Raw genomic sequence first — 23827 nt, 5'->3', positions numbered from 1 at the left:
CTTTGGATCTGTTCTTCATGAACCTGGGAATTCCTGACTTTAGAGTGGGAATTTGATTTATTCAAGATAGGATTACAGAGGATGACAGATCTGTCTGCAGAGAGAGCTCTGAAGTTCAGGTGTGAGGGCTCATGGCCACACACACACCAACACACATTTGCACACCCTCATCCTGCCACTTCCATTTGGACATGGAGCAAAATCTCACCTTCCTCATCTTGTTGTTGTCCCTTTGTATTCCAGAATGCTCTCTGGTTTCAGTGCAGAGATGGATGCATTTTTTGTGCAGCAATTTTTTGGCAGGAATCTGGTTGTCCAGAGTTAACCTGTAAAAGATGGAATTGTGCACTTCTGGGAAGGGTGTACATAACTTAATGAGTGTGAGATGCACTTTTCAAGTCCTGTTTTGTAAGTAATCTGATCTTTTAAAAACATAATTATATTTTTCATGAAGTATTTTTATAGTAAACAGCAACAGAGAAGGGTATAATAATTATTTCCATTATTTCTGCCTCTCAGCAGATGCTTGCAATTCCCCCTGACACAAACATGCTTTCTGCACATTTAAATCCATGGAGTGCAGGCAGCAGCCATCAATAAGGGAGAGGAGGAGGGAGTCCTAATGACTGTCTTGGGGTTGTTTTCTCTGCATTACAACAAATATTTAGAGGATCCAGCCTGGTTTTAACTCCTGTTGTGAATAGCCTGTACCACATATAACTTTAATAAATAATAAATAAATTAATAACTATATTAACTTTAATAAATACAGCCACAGAAGACATTTCACAGAATTTCTTTGTGAAATTCCCTCACCAAAGCAGGCAGAGGAGGCACTAAAAGATCTTCACCTCCAATTAAATCAGTGCCTTGGTAAATGGAATTTTTCTTGCTGGGTGTCTGTTTGGTGTTCATTTGCATAAAACCCTCTCAAGTGCACCACCCTTTTGGGCCAAAAATTCAGCCCATCAGTGTCACAGTGTTAATCAGAGATTAATTTGAGTTCTTTTTTGGTTTGTTTTGGGGCTCCTTTAGTTGTTGAGGGGTTTGTTTGTGGTTTTTTACAGTCTCTGGTGTACCATGCACACCTCATGATCTGGAAGGGCTTTACACTCAGACACTTTTCATGTGGGATTTTTATAAACATTAGTCAACTGCTTTAATTGCTGTGAATCCATTTCCTGCTCCTTAGAACAGAGCAAACTCCCCAAAATATTTTCTAGAGGGCACAGACAACAAATTAAACCTATACACTTCCTCCTGAGGAAATTCACTTCTTTAAATTAAACCTATACACTTCCTCCTGAGGAAATTCACTTCTTTAAATTAAACCTATACACTTTTTCCTGAGGAAATTCACTTTAAATTAAACCTATACACTTTTTCCTGAGGAAATTCACTTTTTAAAATAAAGCCTATACACTTTTTCCTCGATTTGCAGATTTTTCAAAATAATTTCTGTTTTCCCTCCCTTACAGCAAAGGAGAACTTGCCTCCTTTCATCTGGAACATTCTCCTTTGTGATGCTCTGCCCTGTGCTCACCTCTGGGGGTGTTCAGCAGGGCTGGAGAGAAGGAGCATAAGGAAAGAAATTATCCCTTTCCTGTCTTTTTGTCTCTAATGGCAATCATGGGTTAAAACATCCAGTCTATTCAACCTTGCATCAGAGCTGGATTAAGGGTTGTGGTGTCTTGAGGCATTGAGAATTTGCTCAAAGTTCCTTCTCTCTTCAGCTTCACTGAAAGGTGAGAGGTTGGAAAAGGTGCAGGTTGAAACAAGTTCCAGATATGAACGTTGTGTTCAGCTCCAGCTGCTGCTTTAAAGCCTCTGACTTCCATAACTTTTCCTCAATAAATCCTGTGTTGGATTTCTTACATAATTTTTATTATAAAAACTCTTGAGCTTTTGGAAGATCTTGGATCTCTGATCTCCATGAGGTTTTTAGATCTCAATAAAACCACTGGTAAATCTGACCAAATAAATACAATCTCAAAGGTCTTTTCCAACTGAGAGAATTCTGTGATTTGAGGGGAATCCTGATACCACCTTTCATCTCAGCAGCAGTGGATAAACACGAACATATCTCTGCCAGTATCTCAGGAGGACTTTTAATTGCCTTTAATTTGCTTAAAGCTCTGATAATTCTGGACCACTTCATAAAATATATCGAGGGCAAGCAGACTACACTGCAGCAGCTGGGTACAAATTCATTCCTGAGGGAAAAAGGAAATCTAATTCAGGAAAAAGGAACTATAATTCAGGAAAAAGGAAATATAATTCACACTCCTCCACCTCTTGTGGCTGTAAATGCTCTGCAGAGAGGGAGTGCCCACATGTCTATGTTAGGCTGTCTGGGGCAGATGATGGAAGAATTTTGATGGGTTTGGGCTGGTCTCATTTGCCTGCTGAACTGCAGTGTCTGAAGTTTTCAAATTCAATCATTGCTGCTGCCACCTTGATGAGTTTTGATGCAATTTTTCCCTCCCAGCAGTGCAGCAGCAGCAGAGAGGGGCTGGGCAGGTGTAACACACAAAGCTTCAGCTCACGGTTTCTATCATCTCATAAATGCTGAGACTTTTGCTTTTTCAGCCCTTTTTAGATGTAAATCAGAGGGAAAACTGCCCAGAGGTACCCCAGGCAGAGCAGGGGAAAATTTTTCTCAAGGCAAAAAAAAAAACCAACAGAGAAACCAGAATAGTAAAGAGCTATAATATAAAATAAAAATGGGATTTCTGTTCAGAGATGCTGCTCTGCCCTTGGTTTCAGGGCTTGCTGAATTGATTGAGATACTTTTGGTCACTCAGGCCCACCTTGACATTGAGGAGGAAATAAATCCCTTTGCCATCCTTCTGTGCACCTGGTGCTGCAGCCTGGCTGGGACATGTGCCTTCACTCAATGAAGCATCAGCCTGGAATAATAACTTCCTTCATGGAAAAATATGCTCAATTAGCTGCTCAAAAATGTGCATGAGGATGGGCAGTTTTCAGTGCAAGTCTCTTTAAGGAAGGATTTTCTGGCTGAGACCTGAATCCTTCACGTGTGCCTGCTCTGTCTTTTTAACTCCTTTACTACTGATCTTTTAAGAACATAATTATATTTTTTTATAAAGTATTTTTATGGTAAATGGCAACAGAGAGGGGTGTAATAATTATTTCCATTATTTCTGCCTCTCAGCTGATGCTTGCAATTCCCACTGACACAAACATGCTTTCTGCAGATTTAAATCCATGGAGTGCAGGCAGCAGCCATCAATAAGGGAGAGGAGGAGGGAATCCTAATGACTGACTTGGGGTTGTTTTCTCTGCATTACAACAAAGATTTAGAGGATTCAGCCTGGTTTTAACTCCTGTTGTGAATAGCCTGTACCACATAGAAATATAATAATTAATAAATCAATTAATAACTATATTAACTTTATTAAATATATTAACTTTAATAATTACAGCCACAGAAGACATTTCACTCAATGTCTTTGTGAAATTCCCTTACCAAAGCAGAATAAAAGACCTTCAGAAAATTTTGAAAATTCCCAACTGGGAAGTTTGTACTTTTTCAAACCTGTATGAACTAAAATGGGCTCTTCAAAGTGTGAAAGGAGCTGGAAAAGCTGTGAGCCTTTGCACAGATTATAAAAACCCCTTTATTTCTGAGAATACTCACTGGTGCAATCTTGTGTTTTACCTCAGTGTCAGTGAAGTCCATAAGAACACCACCTGATTTATCTCTTTTAGTTTTGACTGGAGTTTCTTTAACAGGAAGAGGAAGGAAAGGAACCTTTCTGCACCTTCCTGAGAGACAGACAAATGTAGAAATATGGTAAAACTTGTTAATATCTCACCAGAGGGGAGCAGAGCAGTTGTGCCTGCCCAGTATTGAGGGCACAAGAGGGTGCTGTGCACTCAGCACATCACAGCCAAACCCCAGCTTACTGTCACTGATGCAAATAAACCATTTTTTAATGTAAAACTTTGATTTTTTTTTTTTTTTTTAGGTAGAAAGCTTTGCTTTCTTCCTGCCAGCCCAAACTGCACAAAATGTTTGGCAAGCGAGGGAAGCTTTGAAAAGATTCAAAAGAATTTCTGTGCTGAGAGGGGAAACAGCTGAGAAACAGAAATAAGCTAAAAAGGCAAAATTAAACAGGAAATGTTGGGTCAGGAGGAATGTCTCTGGAATCAAAGGCAGCATGGAAAGGCATCAGCCCGTGGCAGGCACTGCAGCTGGGCTTGGACAGAGCTGTCACACCTGGTGACAGAAATTCTGCATCCCTGGTGCTCCAGGAGCAGGGCTGATGCTCACAGACCTGGGGACACCTACCCCAAAATATCCCAAAATATCCAGAGCCTGCCAGGGACCCCTCAGCTCCTGCCAGGCCCTCCCCAGGATCTCAGCATCCCAAAATATCCCAAAATATCCCAAAATATCCAGAGCCTGCCAGGGACTCCTCAGCTCCTGGCAGGCCCTCCCCAGGCTCTGTGCAGAACACTCTGGGAGGGGGGGCTTGGACCTCACTGTGATGTTTTATGAAAAATCCCTTCACCAGGATTTGTTCTCCTGAGAAGCTGAGGAACCTCAGGAAAGAAATATAAACAATAATTCTCTGCTGCTTTAGAATGTGGTAAGGGATTAATTGGTTCCATGGGAATTCCATGTTTAATTTAATAACCAATCACCATCAGCTGTGTCAGACTTTGAGGAGTCAGTCAGGAGCTTTCGTTATCATTCTTGTTAAGTCTTCTGATGTAATAATTTCTATTTTTTTAGTATAGTTTTATTATAGATAATGTAATATAATGTAATGTAATGTAATGTAATGTAATGTAATGTAATGTAATATAATGTAATACAATATAATGTAATATACTATGATATAATATACTATGATACAATATACTATACAATAATATACTATACTATAATATAACATAACATAATACAATATAATGTAATATAATATAATGTAATACAATATAATATATAATGTAATGTAATGTAATGTAATATAATATAATATAATGTAATATACTATGATATCCTATAATGTAATATAATGTAATATACTATAATATCCTATAATGTAATATAATATAATTAATATGATATAATATGATAATATAATATAATATAATATAATATAATATAATATAATATAATTAATATAATATAATATAATATAATATAATATAATATAATATAATTAATATAATATAATATAATATAATATAATATAATATAATATAATATAATATAATATAGCAGCCTTCTAAGAGCATGGAGTCAAATTCATCTCCTCCCTCATCCTGGGGACAGCAACCAGCACACCTGGATCCAGGGGTGCCAGTGAGGGATGCAGGTGAGCAGCTGAGCAAAAGCAGGGGCTGCTCTGGACAGAAAGGAAAGGTAGGTTAGCAAGGGCTGGTGGAATTCTTAGGGAAGCTGAGAGTCCTTTTCCACCCCTGCCACAAGCATGTTCTTGGAACTTTCACAAATTATGCCTTATTGTCTGCAGTCTCCCATCTGTGAAGGCTGAGGCATCTTGGAAATGAAAATGTCACATCCTGATTCTGTGCACTTGATAGGGAAAGGGGGGGTCTGCAGAGAGGAGCCACAGAGACCCTGAAATAATAAATACCTGCTCCTAACAGAGAGCTGAATCCTCCATGCAAAACTACATTGCTAAAGACATCAAAGCAGTTCTGCTTTCCTGGGTTTGAAACATCTCTGGCTCTGACCTCAAGCCTTGTTAAATTAGGGGCAGAAATTGCAGCAGAAGCACTTGTTTGCAAGACACAGCCCTAAGAGTTTAAAAAGCATCAGCCCTGCATGAGAAATACCAGTTCAGTTTCTTGTTGATGCCAACTCAATGAATCTGACCCCCTCCCAAGAATTATTTTACATATTTGGGTTTTTCTAATTGGAGGTAGCCTGTCAAACTGCCACCTCCTCTGTAATTTATAGGTAAATACTTTAAATGATCACCTCAGGAATTTATTTGGGTTTTACCCTGGTGGTTTATAGAGGCAGCCGTGCCCATTTCTTTCTGGGTGATGTTTTCAAAGTAATTTATGCCATGAAAGGAGCAGGATGTGTCTTTATGGGAGGGATCTAGAGGCTGTTCCAAGGTGGTTTAGCTGAAGATCTATGAATTAAAAACGAGGTGTGCTGCAAAATGTGAGAGAGGCACAAACCTTGACATGTTCATTTCCCCAGAGCAGGGCAGGGAAATGCTGAGCTTGGAAGGGACCTCTAAAAATCAACTTGTCCAGTGCCCTGCTCGAGCAGAGTCAGAGCAAATTTGCCCAGGGCTGTGCCCAGCTGGGTTTTGTGGTGATGTCCAACCTGTGTGGGAAGCCTGGCCACCCTCACAGTCAGAGAAGAGTTTCCCTGTGTTCAGATGGGTTTCAATCTGTGCCCATTTCATTTTTTCTGTCAGTGGTGCTGCTGAGAACAGCGTGGCTCCCTCTTTGCTCCCTCCCAGCTGCTCAGTGTTTTAGGGGCACACCAAAGGAGAGGTGGGGATGCTGCTGTCAGTGTCTGAGCTCAGGAACAGGGATCTTGGGGGAAAGGCTGTCTGAGAAGGAAATTTTAATCCCTTATTCTGGATGAAAAATACTCAGAATCCAGTGATGAAATATGACCTTAAATTGAAATTTCTGGCCTCTCTTTGAGCTAAGAATGAGCTTGCCAAAGGTGTTTGACTTTGTGCTGTCCACATCAGGATACACCCACCCAAATATCATCTGCCTCTAGAAAAATCTTCCCCCACAGCACACAGGTGTGATCCCAGCTCTCCAGACTCTGCCTGCACACCCTGCATGAAGAGGGAGGGATGGAGTTAAAAGTTGAGTGTGTGGCTGGCTGAGGACTTGCCTTTGTGGGTGTGGGTTTGGGGATGTCAGGAAAACACAGATGCCTTGTTGCAAAATCATTTCTGCTGTCCCACAGGACAGGCAGATTGACTGTCAAATATTTCAACCCCCTGGAAAGGAAGAAAAGCAGTTCAATTTTAACCAGCTAAAGATTTTATCCACAATTTGCACTTTCATGTGGCCCAACAGACATCACTGGTGCTGCAGTAGAAAGTAGATTTTTGGGTCATTAAGACAGGAAGGAAAAGCCCCTCACTTTGGAGACCTTGTTGCTGCTGTAGGTTATTCTTCTTGGTTAAAAGATCCTGAGTCATATTGAGATAATGTGAACAGGCTTGCTCTGACAGCTGAGGAATCCAGAAACAGCACAAAGCAGAGCTCCTTGTCTTTGGGCTGCTCCCTGTTTCACAAATAAAAGGGAAACCTGCCCTCAGTTTCTTCCAGACTACATTTTCTCTCTGGTAAATATATTTTTTACAATAAGTGACCTCAGCAGACATGCAGGGCACTGCCTGACCCTCCCTTGCATTTCCAGGGCTGTTGCTCACCCTGATGGAGGCTCCTGCTGAGAATCACAGCCAGTGATCTCATCGGGGATTTTTACCTGAGGGGCTTTTTAAGCAGAAGCTGTTGCTGTCAGAGTCACAGGATCAGGTGTGATTTCCCCTTTGCTGGAATAGACAGCAAATATTCCAACAGGCTCTGGGCTTTTTTTAGCTCACAAAAGCAAGGGAGTCCTTTGAAAGATCCTCCGCGTACCCAATCATCGCTTTCCTCACCCTGCACAGCATCATAATATCCTGACAGTGTAAATCCTCACATTTGCCTCCCTCCCTCCCTCCTCCCTCCCCCTCCAGGCTGCTGCTATCGGATCTGTGATGATATGTGATCTCCTGGATACAATCAGACACACACACAAGTACCAGGCACTCCTGTGCAGCCCAGCAAAATGTCTTTCTCCTGAAGCGGTGCTCATCACAGCCTCCAGATCCTTGACGATGTTGCCATGCTTCCCTTCCTGCCTCCTGCCTTTTGCTGCCTTTGCCTGCCTGCTTTTCCTGCCTGGGGCTCATCTTTGCCCTGCTGTTTGTAGCTGTAAGGACTACCACACCATAGACTGCCGGGACCAGGGACTGCCCAGCGTTCCCAATCCCTTCCCACTGGATGTACGGAAACTTCTGATAGCTGATAACAACATTCAGGCAATACCAGCTGACTTCTTTATATTTTATGGAGATCTAGTCTATTTGGACTTCAGGAATAACTCCCTCACCTCTTTAGAAGAGGGCACTTTTAGCAGTTCTACCAAACTGGTGTATTTAGACTTAAGCTACAATAATTTAACGCAGCTCGATGCTGGGATATTCAGATCAGCAGAGAAACTGATAAAGCTGAGCCTTGGAAACAACAACCTGGTGGACGTGGACGAGGCTGCTTTTGAGAACCTGGACCAGCTCCAAGTGTTAGAACTGAATGACAATAACTTGCAGAGCCTGAACGTGGCAGCCCTGGAAGCTCTGCCCTCCCTGAGGACCATCCGCTTGGAGGGCAACCCCTGGGTGTGCGACTGTGACTTTGCCAACCTCTTCAGCTGGATCCAGGACAACGCTTCCAAGCTGCAGAAAGGTAAAGCTCCGTGGTTCTCAGCCTGTCTGTGTGTCCCTGGGAGGGCAGGATGCCTCCTGCTCCCACTTTGCTCAGGCTGGCACTGCATGCTTTCATGCCAGCCCCTTCAATTCAGCTTGGCTTCTTTCAGCAGCAGGTCCTCCTCCCCACTTAACAAATAAAATTTAAAAATTGAGCCCTAATGATTTTGATTTATAGACTAAACTTGCCTTGATTTATAGGTTAAACTCGCAGTGAAAGAGCCTTTTCAAATCCGTTCAGCCCAGAGCTGGTTCTCTTCCAGACTTCATTTTCTCTCTGGTAAATATATTTTCTACAATAAGCCCTTTGAGCAGCTCAATATTCTGTGCCAGCTCCTTAGGAAAACTGTTTTTCCTCTCATTTTACTGATGCAGCTGCTACAAAAGAGTTAAATCCCCATTTTATGCAACTGTGATCATCAGCCCCTTCCTGGAAGTATTTAGTTGTGATGCTGTGTGTTTGAAACACTTCAGCATCTCAATTTTGGCTCTTTTCCTTAAAAAAGCACTGCTTCCAATATGAGAAATAAATTGAAGTGGCTTTAGAACCCCCCAAAATGCAAGGTATGTAATCCTGGCATTTGAGCCAGTCATTTTTAGAAAGGCACAGGGAGGAAAAATAAAAGTGCTAAGACTGCCATGTCTAGGGAATCCAGACTCTTGCTCCACATGTCCCAGCAGACCCCAAAGCCTCTCCTAATCCAGCTTTAGCAGGAGATCATCTCACAGTTCATGTCTCCCAACAGGCACCAGGGCATCCACTCCTGCCACTGAGCAGCACCAGCTGCTCCCAAGGGCTGGGAGCAGCAAACTTTGGAGGGCACTCAGGGGACACTTTCCATCCTCCCAGTTTGCTCCAAGCCCATCCAGCCAAGCCTGGAGCCCTTCCAGGGATGGGGCAGCCACAGCTGCTCTGGGCACCCTGTGCCAGGAAAATTAACCCACAAACACCAGAGGTTTGTGTCCAAAAAGGAGACAGAGGAGTCCTTTGACTTTATTCCAATAAAGGGAGAGGCCATGGGGCATTCCCCTGGGGTCTCTCCAATTTTTGGAGGATCCAGCCTCCCTTTTTATCCCAATTTCCCAGCCACATTTCCCTTCCTTCCTTCCCCATTTCTGAGGTACTTGAGAGGTTCAGACTTCCCAGAATGCCTGATCCCAAAGATTTCCCTCTAATGTATAACCTTCCCTTTTAATTTTTAATTCTTATGGAATTTTGGGGTTTTTCTTCCCCATTGCTTCTTCCATCTTTCAATGTCTAAATTTCATTTATCAGCAAACCTAAAGTTTATTTATAAAAGCAAATCTCCTTTTCCATTCATCATCCATCCATTCATCCTTCCCACTGTTTCTTTTATCTCCCAGAGCTGGTTTTATCTCCCAGCAGACCCACAGCTGGTTTGGAAAGACAAATCTGCCATTCCTCTCACAGGGAAGGATTTCTCCATATCCCATCTAAACCTACTCCCTGTCAGTTTGAAGCTGTTCTCCTGTGTCCTGGCACTCCAGGCTCAATTATTCAGGTTCTTCCCATGCTTGTGAAAGTATATACTCATATTTAAGTATAAGTATACCTGTACTTATGCCACCTTAAAATTTAATATCATATACTAACAACACAACCAACCAAAAAAAAAAAAAAGCAATTAAAAAAATACCCAACAACCATAAAAATTCCAAACAAACAAATCCCAAGATTTAACCCTTTTCTAAAGCAATAAAAACTTGACAAAATATTAATCCTCCTTAATTTAAACAAAGAAGACAAACATAAAATAGAAGAAAATAAATATAATAAAAATCTAAACAAATAAAAAATAGAAAAAATAAATCCTAAATGATAAAAAAGTAACCTTTAACTAAAGTTTTCTTACATAACCATAAACAAAACCACTTTTTTCCTATAACACAAAAACTATATTTAAAAAAACCCCAATAACTTTAAAAAATAATTTGTGTGTTATATAAAAAATGTGATAGATGTGTATGGTATTTGTATATCATATACATGTATCATCCAATATATGATATTTATCATACAATATATGATATTTGTATATTTGTAAAAAAACCATAAACAAAGACAACAAATAAAAAAATAATACCCTTTATCTTCAATAAGTTCCCGTGCTTGTGACCTTGGGGAGCATCTTTCTAGCACACTCAACTATTGCCCTGAATATTCTTAGCTGTAGCTCAGCTGTTTTAAAGAAGTGATTTGAGGAAAAAGTGTTTTTTTTTTTTTCCTCTCTGTGTCAGTGAAACTTTGATCTGGATTCTTTCTAAACCAAACCTGTTATCCCACCTCTCCTGATGCTTTAGCTTAAATTTGCTCAATTCGAATCAAATACTTGCCTGTCTCTAGTGTTAACACAGCAGTTCACTTTCTCCAGGCTTTCACTGAACTTCCAGGCTGCTTTACTTTTTTCAGGCTTTTACTGAACTTTCAGGCTGTTTTACCTTTTTTTTCAGGCTTTCACTGAACTTTCAGGCTGTTCCCCTTGATCCTGACTGGGATCCTGATCTGTTCAGTCTGAGTCTGTCCTGCCTCTTCCTCTGCTGCCCCCTCAGTGTTTTAAAGTTTGTCTGAATTTATGTCTGAGCATGAGTGAGCTTTCCTGAGCACTCAGAGATGCTCTCCCACAGCATTTCCCCTCATCCACAGCTCTGTTCTGGCCAAATAGCTGAAAAATGACTTCTCTGGATCTTCCAAACTTTAAATAGGAATTGATTTGGGAAGGCAAAGAGGGAAGGAGCAAATGTTCAATGGTTGATTTGGTCAGAGCTGTCCTGCAAGGATTTGGGTTTGTTGTCTGGAGTGAGCACCCTGCTCTCTACACACCCAGCCCTGCCAGGGAGAGATGGGCAGGGATGCAGAACAGCACCAGGGCTGCCACAAAACCCCTGTTGGGTTTGTGAGGGTCCCCAGGATGAGGTGAGAGATGAGAACCTGACTCCACGTTCTCAGAAGGCTGATTTATTATTCTATGATACTTACATTACATTATATTAAAGAATGCTGTACTAAAACTATACTAAAGAAAGGATACAGACAGAAGGCTGAACAAGAATGATAATAAAAACTGTGACTGACTCCTCAGAGTCCAACACAGCTGATGGGGATTGGTCATTAGGTAAAAACAATTCACCTGAAACCAATCAAACATGCACCTGTTGGTAAACGATCTCCAGATCACATTCCAAAGCAGCAAACACAGGAGAAGCAATCAGATAATTACTGTTTTCATTCTTCTCTGAGGCTTCTCAGCTTCCCAGGAGAAGAAATCCTGGCGAAGGAATCTTTCAGAAAATATGACAGTGACAACTGTCTCCTTTAATAAAGGCCCAAAACATTCTTCACAAAGGTGACTGCAAAACCAAGCCCAAAAAGGAAGGACTGCCTCAATGACTTTTTGAAATACATGGCCACAGTTGCATGCCTTGCAAAACAACATTTGGAAAGCCAGAGTTAAATTATTTTAACTACAAAACTACATTTACCATACTATTAAAATGCTAATACAGCACTACTAATCAACACAACATGATACAGATAGCAAATATCTGTCACAGAATATGCACTTTTCACAGAATGACAGCTAAAGTAGCAGAATTTTCCTGTCTGAGGAAAATTTCCTGCCCTTGGCTTCTACAAAAGAAACACCAAGTTGAGATAAAAAGGGGAGTTTTGTCTCTGTGAACTGAAATCTGGATGATTGATCCTGAAGCTGTGTCCCTCTGTAATTAAGGTTTCTGGAGGGCTCAGGGATAGGGACAAAAGCTGTGCTTCAGCTCATTAGTTTGGCAGGAGGCTCCATTGTCCTCCTGGCACAGGACCAGAAATAACTTGTGAGGTTCCAGCTTCTGCTGCCCTGCCTGCCCAGCTGAGCTGCCTCTGCTCATCCAACCTGCTGCTTCACACAAACAGCTGGGCTTTCAATAATTTCACAGATTTCAGCATTTATTTATCTAGTCTAAATTCTAAATAAAGGCTTAACTGGGATTAGGTGAATACCATCCCCAGATGATACCCTCATCCTGGTAAATTTGCAGGCAGAATGAAATGAAATTAATTAATTTAATTAAATAATTAAATTTTGCAGGCATAATTTATTATCAAATTATAAATTTATTATAAATTCATTATTAAATTATAAATTTATTCTAAATTTATTTTAAAACAGCACTAAAATTTTGTGATTAAACCTAGCACTTTAAAACACCAAACACATTTTGTTACCATACAGAGAAATGAAATCCAGCATTTTCTTCATGCTGCAAAACAAAACTCCAGTTTCCCTCTCTGTTCTGGTTAGTAATTGATTAAAAACAAATTAGTGAGCATAATACAAAGAAGGCAAAGGAACTGGGAAGAGCAGTGGAATGGTGATAAGTGGAAAAAATAGAAAAGTTCTTTTCCCTGGAGAAGACAAAGTGTTTGCTGTTGGTCACAATGGTTGAGCACAACACTTTTAAATATTTTCTTAGAAGGATGTTTGGTTGTGTAGGCATTTGTTACACCTGAATGGCACATGGTGGCTAATGGTACATTTTGAAGCCTTCACATCAGGAGGAGAATGAGTATTAAGAATTTGGGATCTTTATTTTTTTTTAAATAGAGGAGTTGCTGTAAGATCTTTATCCCTACAAAGACAAGTATGAAAACTTTCATGGAAGGTTTTACTCCACGGGGCCATGAAAAATCAGAGAAAAAAAAATACCTTGAAAGAACAAAAGCCTAAGTTGGTCTACAAAAATACACTCAGCAACTTCTCATACTGGCCAGGCTTTCTTCTGCTTTAGGGGCTTGTTGTTCATCACATTTATCTTGGCTAAAATTGCACTTTTCTTTATTTCCTCATCTTTAACCTCGTCCTTTCAGCAATACTGTTTGAAACTCAGGGCTCAGCCAGCAAAAGATTGTCACTGGTGCAAATGACAGAACAGAGGGTTATGAACCTTCCATTTCAGTGTTTAAATACAAAGGGCTTTGATGGAATAAATTTTTGCTGAAACTTCTCATTTAAAATTAGAGCAAAGGACATTTCTTGAGTCTCTCTGAGGATCCCATCAGGAGGAAGGGGCTGGATTCAGATAAATGCCTGTAACAAAGCAAAACAGTGTAATCTGCAATGGCCACATGGAAAGGCTTTGTTGACATTTCTGTTGCTGCTTTTTATTTTCTGTGAACATGCTTTGGGCAGCTGTGACCTTGTTTGCTAATGACTAAAGTATTTTTAACATGCTTTTAATTAGAACTTAAGTGTTCCTTGGAGTGTGACTGTAGTGTCTCCTTTCTGTCATCTTGCCCTCATTTTGCTTTTTACTTCCTTTCTTCACCTTATGTTTAGGAAGTTGTATACAGTTTCTGGGATTAATTAATTTATTTGTTTAGTTATTTAAGTTCCCCACTACCCATTGCAAGAATTAAAAATTTTGCTGCTCTCTATACAAACAGTATTAAAAAGACTTTTAGCCAAGGTTTAGACTGAGTGTTTTCATGGGCAGCCTTTGCACATTTGTATTTACAGGAAGATTTGAAAAACTTGTTCAGAAGTGGCCAGAGACAGAATTCCAAATAGATTTGTGCTGTGATAAATAAAACTGATGTTCTGAATGTCTGAAACTGAAGTGGCCAAAGCTGAGGTGAGGACTGGTGCTCAGGGCTCATTTGAGCAACTTCTGCTCCATTTTGGAAAGCTGTGGGTGGGGGCCACACAATTCTAAGATATTCCAAGAGGGTTTTAGTGTCAGTACTGCCACAGATGCTGTTTAGCTACTTGAAAGGCTTCTGTAGTTTTCAAGACCTCTTTGGAATGGGTGGAGAAGCAAATGCAGGTGAAGTGGCAAATTTCCAGATAAAGAAAAAGAGCAGGGGAGAAGGATGGCAGGGAGAGAAGGTAGGGAAAAAAAAAAACCAAGAGCAGGTGACAGTGAGGTTGTAAGCAGGAAATACAGACTGAATTCAGCACTAAAAGAGAGATTCAGAAGTGAGTCAGTGTGGTGGGAATCATAAAGTATAATCACTGAGGTTGGGAGGGACCCCATCGAGTCCAACCTGTGACCTGTCCCCAGCCCTGAGTGTCACCTCCTGCCCTTCCTGGGACACCTCCAGGGATGGGCACTCCAAACCTCCCTGGGCAGCCCCTGACAGTGCTGAGCCCCCTTTCCATGGGGAAATTCCTGCTGTGCCCACCCTGAGCCTGCCCTGGCCCAGCCTGGGGCTGTTCCCTCTCTCCTGTCCCTGTTCCTTGGGAGCACAGCCCAGCCTGGGGCTGTCCCCTCCTGTCAGGAGCTGTGCAGAGCCACAAGGGCCCCCTGAGCCTCCTTTTCTCCACCTGAGCCCCTTTCCAGCTCCCTCAGCTGCCCCTCACAGGAGTTGCCCTCCAGACCCTCCCAGACCCAGGGGACAGGAATGATTTTTCTCTTGTTCAGACATTCTGTGCCATGAGGTTACCACCCCTTGCTTCTTGGCTCTTTCTGTGATCCCATTCCAACCTGAGATCTATTGCACAATTTATTCTATAAATTAAACAATCTTTCATCCCATCAATCCAGACCTTTAAAGAGTTTACAGAAAGTATTAAATCTTTTCTTCAAAACAAAGCATCGTAACGACACAAGAGGACAGGTTTTGTTCAACATTTGAACCAACAGCAAGGAAACTGAGAGTTTTACAAATCCTCTTGACTTACCAGCCTTTATTAGCACTTATTTGTTGGTCTGCAGTGGAGAGAAGGCTCCTTAACTCGGTGTACCAATATAGAAGCTGAGTGAGCTGAGCTGGGGAGGACAGGCTGTTCTGTCCATTGCAGCCATCAGCTCTCCCCCAGCATCGTGCACAAGCTCCCACACCACCAGGACAGAACACAAGATCTGTGTGTCTGGAAAGGAATTCAAAGCCCTAAGACATTTCACACATTCAGCAGCTTTTATCCCTCTCAAGCAGAAACTCCTCACAGAAATTATATTCCTTAACAAGCGCATCAAATCTGTTTCTATATATACATATATAAATATATAATTTGATCTCCCAGACATTTTCAGTAAAATGATCTGACTGCCACTGGCTTTTCACTCTGTTTCTTCCATCCTAAGGTTATTTGGAGTGCTTCCATCGTTCACAGATTTGAAGAAGTGAGGACAGCATTTGCAGATGTGAACACCTGATGTTGAACTTCATATTTAGGCATGGAGAAAAACTGCTAAATGCCCTCCAAAGCTGTTCTGCAAATCTTTAGGGCACTTGGCCATAAAAGTTTTATTTAGGGACCTAAATCTAGGCTTCAAGTTTTTTAAGCTTTACTGTTCTGATGGCTCAAGGCTATTTCCAATGAAATCTCATCTCACTTCAGAGGCAATGCCTCTCTCATTGCTTATTAATACATTTGTGACAGCGCTTAGGGAGACTAAGGCAAGCCATAGCTGGGAGCAAAATACCACACAAGAAACAACATGCCACATTTAAACATTTCAAATCTGTGTCAACTGCATTCAGCAACACGAGGGAGCAGCTAAATTCCACCCAAAAGGCCAAACACCAATTTTACTCTAAAATAAAAAGCCCTATTGTAGTGCTCTTATATTTACTGCATCCATGGTGGTGAACATGTGTGCATGCAGCTCATTCAAACATTTATGGTTTCAGATATTTCTGGGGATGTATTTCCATACATCCCAGTGCATGTCCCAGGGTGCCTTTGCATTATTTCACCCTGCTGTCCATTGCTGAATGGTAGGAAGCTCTTTGTCCTGGCTCCTGCTTTTTGTGAACTCTAAAAAACCCCAAAAGAACTGAAGTTTCTTCTTTTTCTTTTTTTTTTTCCTTTTTTTTTTTTAAACACAACATCCAAAATTACAGCTGGGCAATCTCTGCCTGCTAACAGACAGACCAGAGCATTGAAATGATAATGAATTCCAGAAGTTTTCCAGTCAAAAATATATTTAGCATAGGGATTAGAAATAAGCAAAGACAGACACAAGGAGTCCTTCAAAACAGGGTCAAGTGGACCTGGAGAAAGTGATGCCCTTGGTGCTTGTCCTTAACTGGAGGAGAATGAGCCCAAACTCACAGTGCAGCAGGGAAATAAATCCAGGGAATCTATCCAGGGAAAACCCCTGGCACAGGCAGGAGCAGGCAGTGTCAGTGCACTCCACTGTGGTATTTGCAGGGGTCCCCTGATGAAGAGAGGAATGATGGATCTGAGTCCATGCTCTCAGAAGGCTGATTTATTATTTTATGATACTATGTTATATGTTATATTACATTATATTATATTACATTACACTATATTACATTATATTAGTATAGAATGCTTTACTAAAACTATACTAAAGAACAGAGAAAGGATGCAGACAGAAGGCTAAAAGATATTAATGAAAAACTTATGACTCTCTCCAGAGCCTTAACACAGCTTGGCCCCAGTTGGCCAATGAAACAATTCACATGTTGGATAAGCAATCTCCAACCACATTCCAAAGCAACAAGACACAGGAGAAGCAAATGAGATAATATTGTTTTCCTTTTTCTCTGAGGCTTCTCAGCTTCCCAGGAGAAGAATCCTGGGCAAAGGGATTTTTCCAGAAAATGTGATGGTGACACTCCATGGTTTAGAAACTCCTGAGCACAAGAACCTGGGGAAACGTGGCTGGATTCTGCAAAGTCCAGCAGGGGTCAGATGAAACAGGGTCTCTGGGTTTTGTGGGGGTTTTCATATGGTGAGATCAGTCCAGGTATAACTTTGGGGCATGACAGCCTTGTTTGTCCCTTATCAGTAATTTACAAGGAAATTGTTCTTTATTTCCATGCAGACTGGTTTTGGGGCTGCTTCTCTTTTCTAGGAGGTTCAGTTATTCAGGGAAAGATTTCAGCCTGGGCATAGTCCTGAACAGAAAAGTGGGTTTTAGGATCCAGCAGCAGCCTAATTGCCTGTGAATTATTGGCAGGGTTTAAGTTGCTGGACTTGGTAGAGTTGCACTCCTCTAATATAAGGTGTTCAAAGTCATATTGTTCTGAAACCTATTAGAGTTAGTATATGAATAATAATAGAGTTATTATTCATTGAAATAGCTCTACCTGCATCACTTCTTTATGAACACACTTTTTTCCCCCTTGTTTTTAAAAGCCCATCTCTCCTTTTAACACTGTGGGTCAGGAATTCCAGCATTTTCACACTTCCCATGTTACTTAGACAATCTATTCCTCAGGGTACATACCTGTATTTTCATTTTTACTTTCCCAGAGTTGAGACAGGCCTGTGTGGAACCCAGAGCACTTCAGAGCAATCAGCACCAGTGCAATGCATCTGCTCCTCTTGATGCCATAGCAGGAGGATACAGGCTGTGTGACATTGTCCTTGGGACAGCTGGAGTCATCACAGATAATGGGATGGCCCTGACCAAAATAACCCAAGCTGTGTATTTATAGCACACTCACACTTGTTATTTCATTTACAGTGTTGGTTGGGATGAAGAAGCAACTCCTTGAATATGTTGTGGGAGCAATGAGGTAGATATATATAACTGTCATCAAAGGCTCTCGTGCTGCAGCCAAGCACTAAACACCAAGCTGCTTTGAGATGCCCTTTACAAGAATAAATTCTACAGAATAAATAATTCTTCTTAAAAATACAGGAAACCCCCACAGAGAAACTATAAAAATTAATACCCTTGAAGCAAAAGTGTGAGAAAGCAGAGCTCTGAGGTTAAATGTCATCTCCTGTCCTCTAGAGGTTGTGTGTGGGGACAGGGGTTTAATTGAGCCAATCTAGATGCAACAAAGTCACACAAAGGAAAAACCCACACCCCACAATTAACACTGATCCCCTTCTAGAAACCATTCTTTAGTCCAGGGGGTTTAATGCCCTGGAATCACTTCCTGCCCAAGGGAAGAACAAGGATGGATCTGTCCCTGGCACCACGTGGGGGACAGAGCATCAGTTCTCAGGACTCCTGTGTCACAAGAACAGCCTGAATGTAAATGCTGCAAAGCCAGGGCTGTGTGGAAGGAAGCAGATGAAATGGGTTTGCCCATTTCTCACCTTTAGCAGGTGTGTGACCTGCAAGTGATGTATTTTCAGGTGAAGAGTTGGAAGCTCTGGTGCAACAACCACTGCATCAGCTTTGGAAGGAGAAATTCCTTGTGCCACCAGAGACAGAGCTGCTGTTCTTGCTGTTGGCTGTTCCAGATGAAGAGTCTGTTCCAAATTCTCTTTGGAGTCCAAGGAAAAGCTTCTGTTTGGCTGTGCTGGGTTTTTCAGAGTGCCACAACTCAGCAAAGACAAACATCCACCCAACAGGACTGACCAGCAATCCCTTCCCTCCCTGCCCTGGCTGCTCCAGCACAGCTTTAGGGGCTGCCTGGATGGGGATGGAGCTCAGCTCTCTCCTGTCTTTTGGAAGAGGAGGTGCATGCACAGCGGGGCTGAAGCTGCAGGCTGGGAGCCAGTGAGCCCCTGCCCTGGTCTGTGGGGCTGAATTTCATCTGTTATTCCAATAACTAACAAGTCCCTAAAAACTTGAGGCCACAGAAGCCTGTTGGGCTGTCACAGAATAAAGCAAGTAGCAAATTCCCATCTCATCTGTTTGGTTTGAGAGCATGACCCAGATTCCAGTACCCATGGCTGCATGGAGAGGAGTATCTTTATTTCTCCTTATTGCATAATGAGCCTCAAACCCCTTGCAGTGCCCTGATCCTCATAACAAGAAATACCCTCTGAGTGCCTCGGTGTGCTGCAGATCCTTGGCTGTTTGCACTCTGTGTGTTGGGATGTGAAGTGAAAGCAGCAGGGAAACAGGAATAGAGCTCCCAGTGCACAGGGTCAGCTTGGATCCATGGCAGAGCTGCTGGGGATGAGGGAGTGAGCTCCTGTCCATGTCCTGGGCAAATATTACCATGGGGAGGTTTCTCTCAAGCCAAGGGCTGCAGTATGTACAACTGCTCAGGACAGGAGTTTTCTTTTGGAGTCTTCTTTCCTCTCTTTATTTTTTAATATATTCTTTTTTCACTTCCTCCCTTATCCAGATCTGATATTCCATCCCATCACACACAGAAGTATTTTAAATGCTGCCAGTTGAGAATTTCTTTTGCAGTTGGACAGAAATTTTAAAGGGTAGAGTTGCTTATGGCCACCTGTGCCCTCTTTCTTTTGAGGAGCTTGACTCAGATGCTCTGAAAACAGCAATTCCCAGGAAGTCTCAACCTGTGTAAAACTGATTTCTTTTACAGAAACACCATTGTACAGAAACTTGTTTTTTCTTGTGCTTGCTACAAGTGAAATGGAATTTGTGTAGGTGCTGTATTCACTTGGTGCAGGTTTTCCTGCCAAAATGCTGCAGTGATCTTCTCATATTAGCAAGGAATTTCCTCTTCAAATGAATTTGCAGTATGTTGCACTCATGCAACTGCTTTGATTACTGCCAGGATAATATTTATTTACTGAAAAAAAAAATCTTTGCTTTTTAAAATCTGATTTAAAAGACACAGGTATTGAAATCCCAGCCTATGACTTTTCACTGATTTCTCATGGTTTTGAATAGGGAAGGATATTCATCTGTCCCCCATTTTGCTGACTCTGATTAATGCCTGGAGCTGCTACTGAAATGAAAATGTGATTTGCTGGCCAGCTCTCAGTTGTTTCAGTAGGAAGGTTTGTAGGGGCAGGCTGGAGAGGGCAGGTTTGGATCTCCTCAGTCTCTGTGTGCTCAGGTGCTCCAGGGCATCAGCTGGTGCAGAAGACATGAACATTGCAGGGTCATTTCCAGACTTCTGGAAATCAAAGCCTTTGATCCATGCAGAGGATGTTTGAAACCATGGAGCTGCTTTCTCCTCCAGGTCAGTTCTGATGACAGGAGGTGTCACAGATCTCCATGACAGGAGGTGTCACAGATCTGCAGAGCAAGCTGTGTAAAGCAAAGGCAGCACAGCCCTGATGATGGGGAGGGAATGATGCATCCCACTCCATGGATATCAGAAGGATAATTAATTACTTTATTATACTACATTATTCTATCCTCTATTACACTACATCTAAACTGAATCTGCCAAGCACTCAGCTCTGCACACACTGCACAGCATCCTCTGACCATCACCCAACAGTCCCCACACACACCTGGATCCAACTGCTCAATCAAAACACTCACTCCAGAATCCAGTTATCAATTCCCTTCAGGTAAACAATCTTCCACCATGCATTCCACCTGTGAACAGCAAGAGGAGCAGAAATTGAGATAAGACTTGTTTTTTCTGTCTCTGAGGTTCAGAGAACACAAACCCCAGCAATATCCATGGGAAATTGTGCCTTGCTTTTCTCTGTGAAGAGGAGCAGCAATTGAGATAAGAATTGTGGTTGTTTTTTTATTTTTCTCTGAGGTTCAGAGAACGTGAAACACAGAAATATCCTTGGGAAATTGTGCCTGGCTTTCCTCTGTGAAGGGAAATGCAGCCACAGTTGTGTTGTTCCCCATCTGCTGTGCACAGCCAGTGCTCAGGAGCACCAAAATCAAAGCAGCCTGGATTTGTGCCTGCAGCCACCACTGAGCCTGGGCCAGGCTGGTGCTGGCACTGCTGGGCAGCAATCAGAACATTCCCAGCCAGAGCAGCAGGAGAAAGAGGGAAATGAAATAAATGGAGGAAAGCCACAGACCTGTAGGCAAGCAGGACAGATACAGGATGGCTTTTAGGGATCAAAATTTAACAGAGTGGTCATTACAAGGTCAGACAGGTCAGGGTGATAATTGGTTCCACAGTGGAATTAACTAAAACTCCTTCTCAAATCAACACAACAGCTGGGCTGGATCCAGACAATCAGGGCAGCACCAACCTGGGTTTAACAGCACAACACCACATGCCACAGCAAAGCTGATTCACAAATCAGAGGGAATCTTGTCACCATTCCCTGTTTCAGGTGACATCATGGCTCTGTGGCACACCCCTGGGATGGAAATGCCATCTCCTGTGTGCATGCAGCAAGGCAGAGCCCAAACCAGAGAGAACAGCCCGGGATCATCAGGAGAGAGGAGTGGATCAAGTAACTCAGCAGCAGATCTCGTGTCATTAACACACAATTCTTGCATTTCCCTTCACATTCCTGTCCTTGATAGTGACACAAAAGCTGCCTTGCCAGCAGCCCTGCAGACTGAATTCACTCTGTTCTAGCCCTGGAAATCTGTCCCCTGATGCTCCCCCCGTGAAGAGGGATCACATGCAGTGAGCTGTGTGCTGTTACCATCCAGGACCTGGCTGTATTCTCACCACTGCTTAAATCTGGGGGTTTTTGCTCTCACTACAAAGAGCCCAGCTCTTGGCATTGTCCAGTAATGCAGGGAGGAACAATATCTGCCAGTCTGTATGGCCTGGGGGCAGCCAGAGAGAAAAGGAGGAAGCAGGTCACAGACAAACAAGCATCCATTAAACCCAAACTCTTGCTTGACCAGAAAAAAAACAAAACAAAACAAAATTAACAACTCTAGTTTGGAACTACATGGAAAAAAGTCATGTAGAAGGGTGTGAAAGGAACTTCAGTGTCCCTCTTACCCTGTTTTGGAGTCAGAGTTTGTGTTCAGAGGGAGTAGCTGGGAATTGCTTTCAGGTCTCCAGGTGTGGATGCATCTAAATTTCAACATTCACTTTTTAAATTCCTCCAAATGATGGTCCTAGATCACACCTGATCCCTGGAAGGCTGCAGATGAAATAACTTAATTTCCAGGAGCTGCTCAAAGGGGCTGTGTGATGGCTTTTGCATAGTGACAGGTACTGTTCCATTTCCCCCTGAATATTGTACAATTTCATAAACCTGGAATTAACCCTAAAACTTTTCTTCTTCAACAGAAGACTTCACCAATATTCTCCTGATTTATTTCCCTTTCCTCTTCCTTGCAGGTCTCCATGAAATCCAGTGTTCCCTGCCTGTGGAGAACAGAAGGATCTTTCTGAACGAGCTTTCTGAGGTCAGCTTCAGCGAGTGCAAATTCAGTTTGTCACTGACAGACCTTTTCATCATCATCTTCTCTGGAGTGGCTGTGTCCATTGCTGCCATTCTCTCCAGCTTCTTCCTGGCCACCCTGGTGCACTGCTTCCAAAGGTGTGCTCCCAGCAAGGATGATGATGAAGATGAAGATGACTGCGAGGACTGAACTCAGTCAGAAATCCTTAATTTCCCTCGGATTATCGGTTACCAGATCATCAGCCAAAGCCTATGAGGATAAAAAAGCAGAGTGAAAGCTTTAACCATGACTTAACTCCCAAAGTGTAAGGATCTCTTCTGCTGGTCACAGGCAGGAATGGCAGAGCTGGGACTGTCACCTCTTCTTGCACATGTGCCCTGCTGCAAGCAGAGCAGGTTGATTTCCATGGTCCTTAACCAAACACTGCATTGAAGCTTGGAGATTGAAGGAAAAAGGGGGGAAAAGCCAAAAAAAAGAAGCTCCAATGTTTTAAAAGATGAGTTTCCAGATTGTCCTGATGAAATGCAGATTCTCATAAGTGCTTGAAGCCTGTTCTAGACACACTTTGCAAATGACTGGATGAATGGACCTGTTTCAGGTTGAAACTACAGAAGCAATTCAAAATAGTATCCTTCCTAGAGCTAAGTGCTGGGAGATTCTACTGAAACTCACACAAAATGCAATTAAAATGATTCCTAGAATTGTAGAGAGCATGAGAGGAAGGTTGGCATTTTCCCCCTGCAAAATATTCATCCTCCATTTAATGACTTGAATTGCAGGCACCATTCAGCAAAAAAAAATAAATTATTTCTCTAAGTGAATATGATTCTGGATCTGAGTCATCCACTGCAGATGCCTGGCACTTCTTTGGTCATGGCACAAATACTAAATTTAACATCCTTTTGCATTTTTAGATGCAGAGAAGTAAAGGATTTCCCTCCCCAGTAGCTGTTGCAGCACCCAGTCCATTTAGCTATTTTAAAGCACTAAGGGCTATATTCTGCTCCTGGTTATACTGGAATAACCCAAATGAGATGAACACCATGATCCAAATTGGCAACTGTAGAAACAAAAGTGAAATCTGGCCCAACAGATCTCTGACTGTACTATAGATTTGTCAAAACTTGAGCTCTTCTATATGATGGTAGATATTTTTGTTAAAATCTAAAGAGACATTTATTACAAGAGATTTTTGGAATAGTGCTGGACAGCTTTTTAGGATAAGTATATTTTTAAAATATTTGAAATGGAAATATTTTTTTAAAAGCTCTGTGTATTTAAATTGTTATCTAGAGTAGCTGTGAGGGCTTAAAGTGATGAACAATAATAATAAGCCAGCTAAGGACTGTGTGCTATTATCAAGTAATTAG

General features: G+C 42.0%; 1 protein-coding gene across 1 annotated transcript; it reads left to right on the top strand.

The window, feature by feature from the left end:
• Positions 1-7850: 7850 nt before the first annotated feature.
• Positions 7851-22646, top strand: LRRC38 (leucine rich repeat containing 38; the record flags this gene model as incomplete). Its single annotated transcript, XM_084220060.1, has 2 exons — positions 7851-8493; positions 22393-22646. The coding sequence occupies exons 1-2, from the start codon at positions 7866-7868 to the stop codon at positions 22644-22646; spliced, it is 882 nt and encodes a 293-aa protein (XP_084076186.1). The 5' UTR covers positions 7851-7865.
• Positions 22647-23827: the final 1181 nt, after the last annotated feature.

This window comes from Fringilla coelebs (assembly GCF_963513975.1).
Source record: "Fringilla coelebs genome assembly, chromosome: 22".
NCBI lineage: Eukaryota > Metazoa > Chordata > Aves > Passeriformes > Fringillidae > Fringilla > Fringilla coelebs.
Note: the sequence above shows the minus strand (reverse complement) of the source record. Positions and strands in the feature narration are given on the sequence as shown.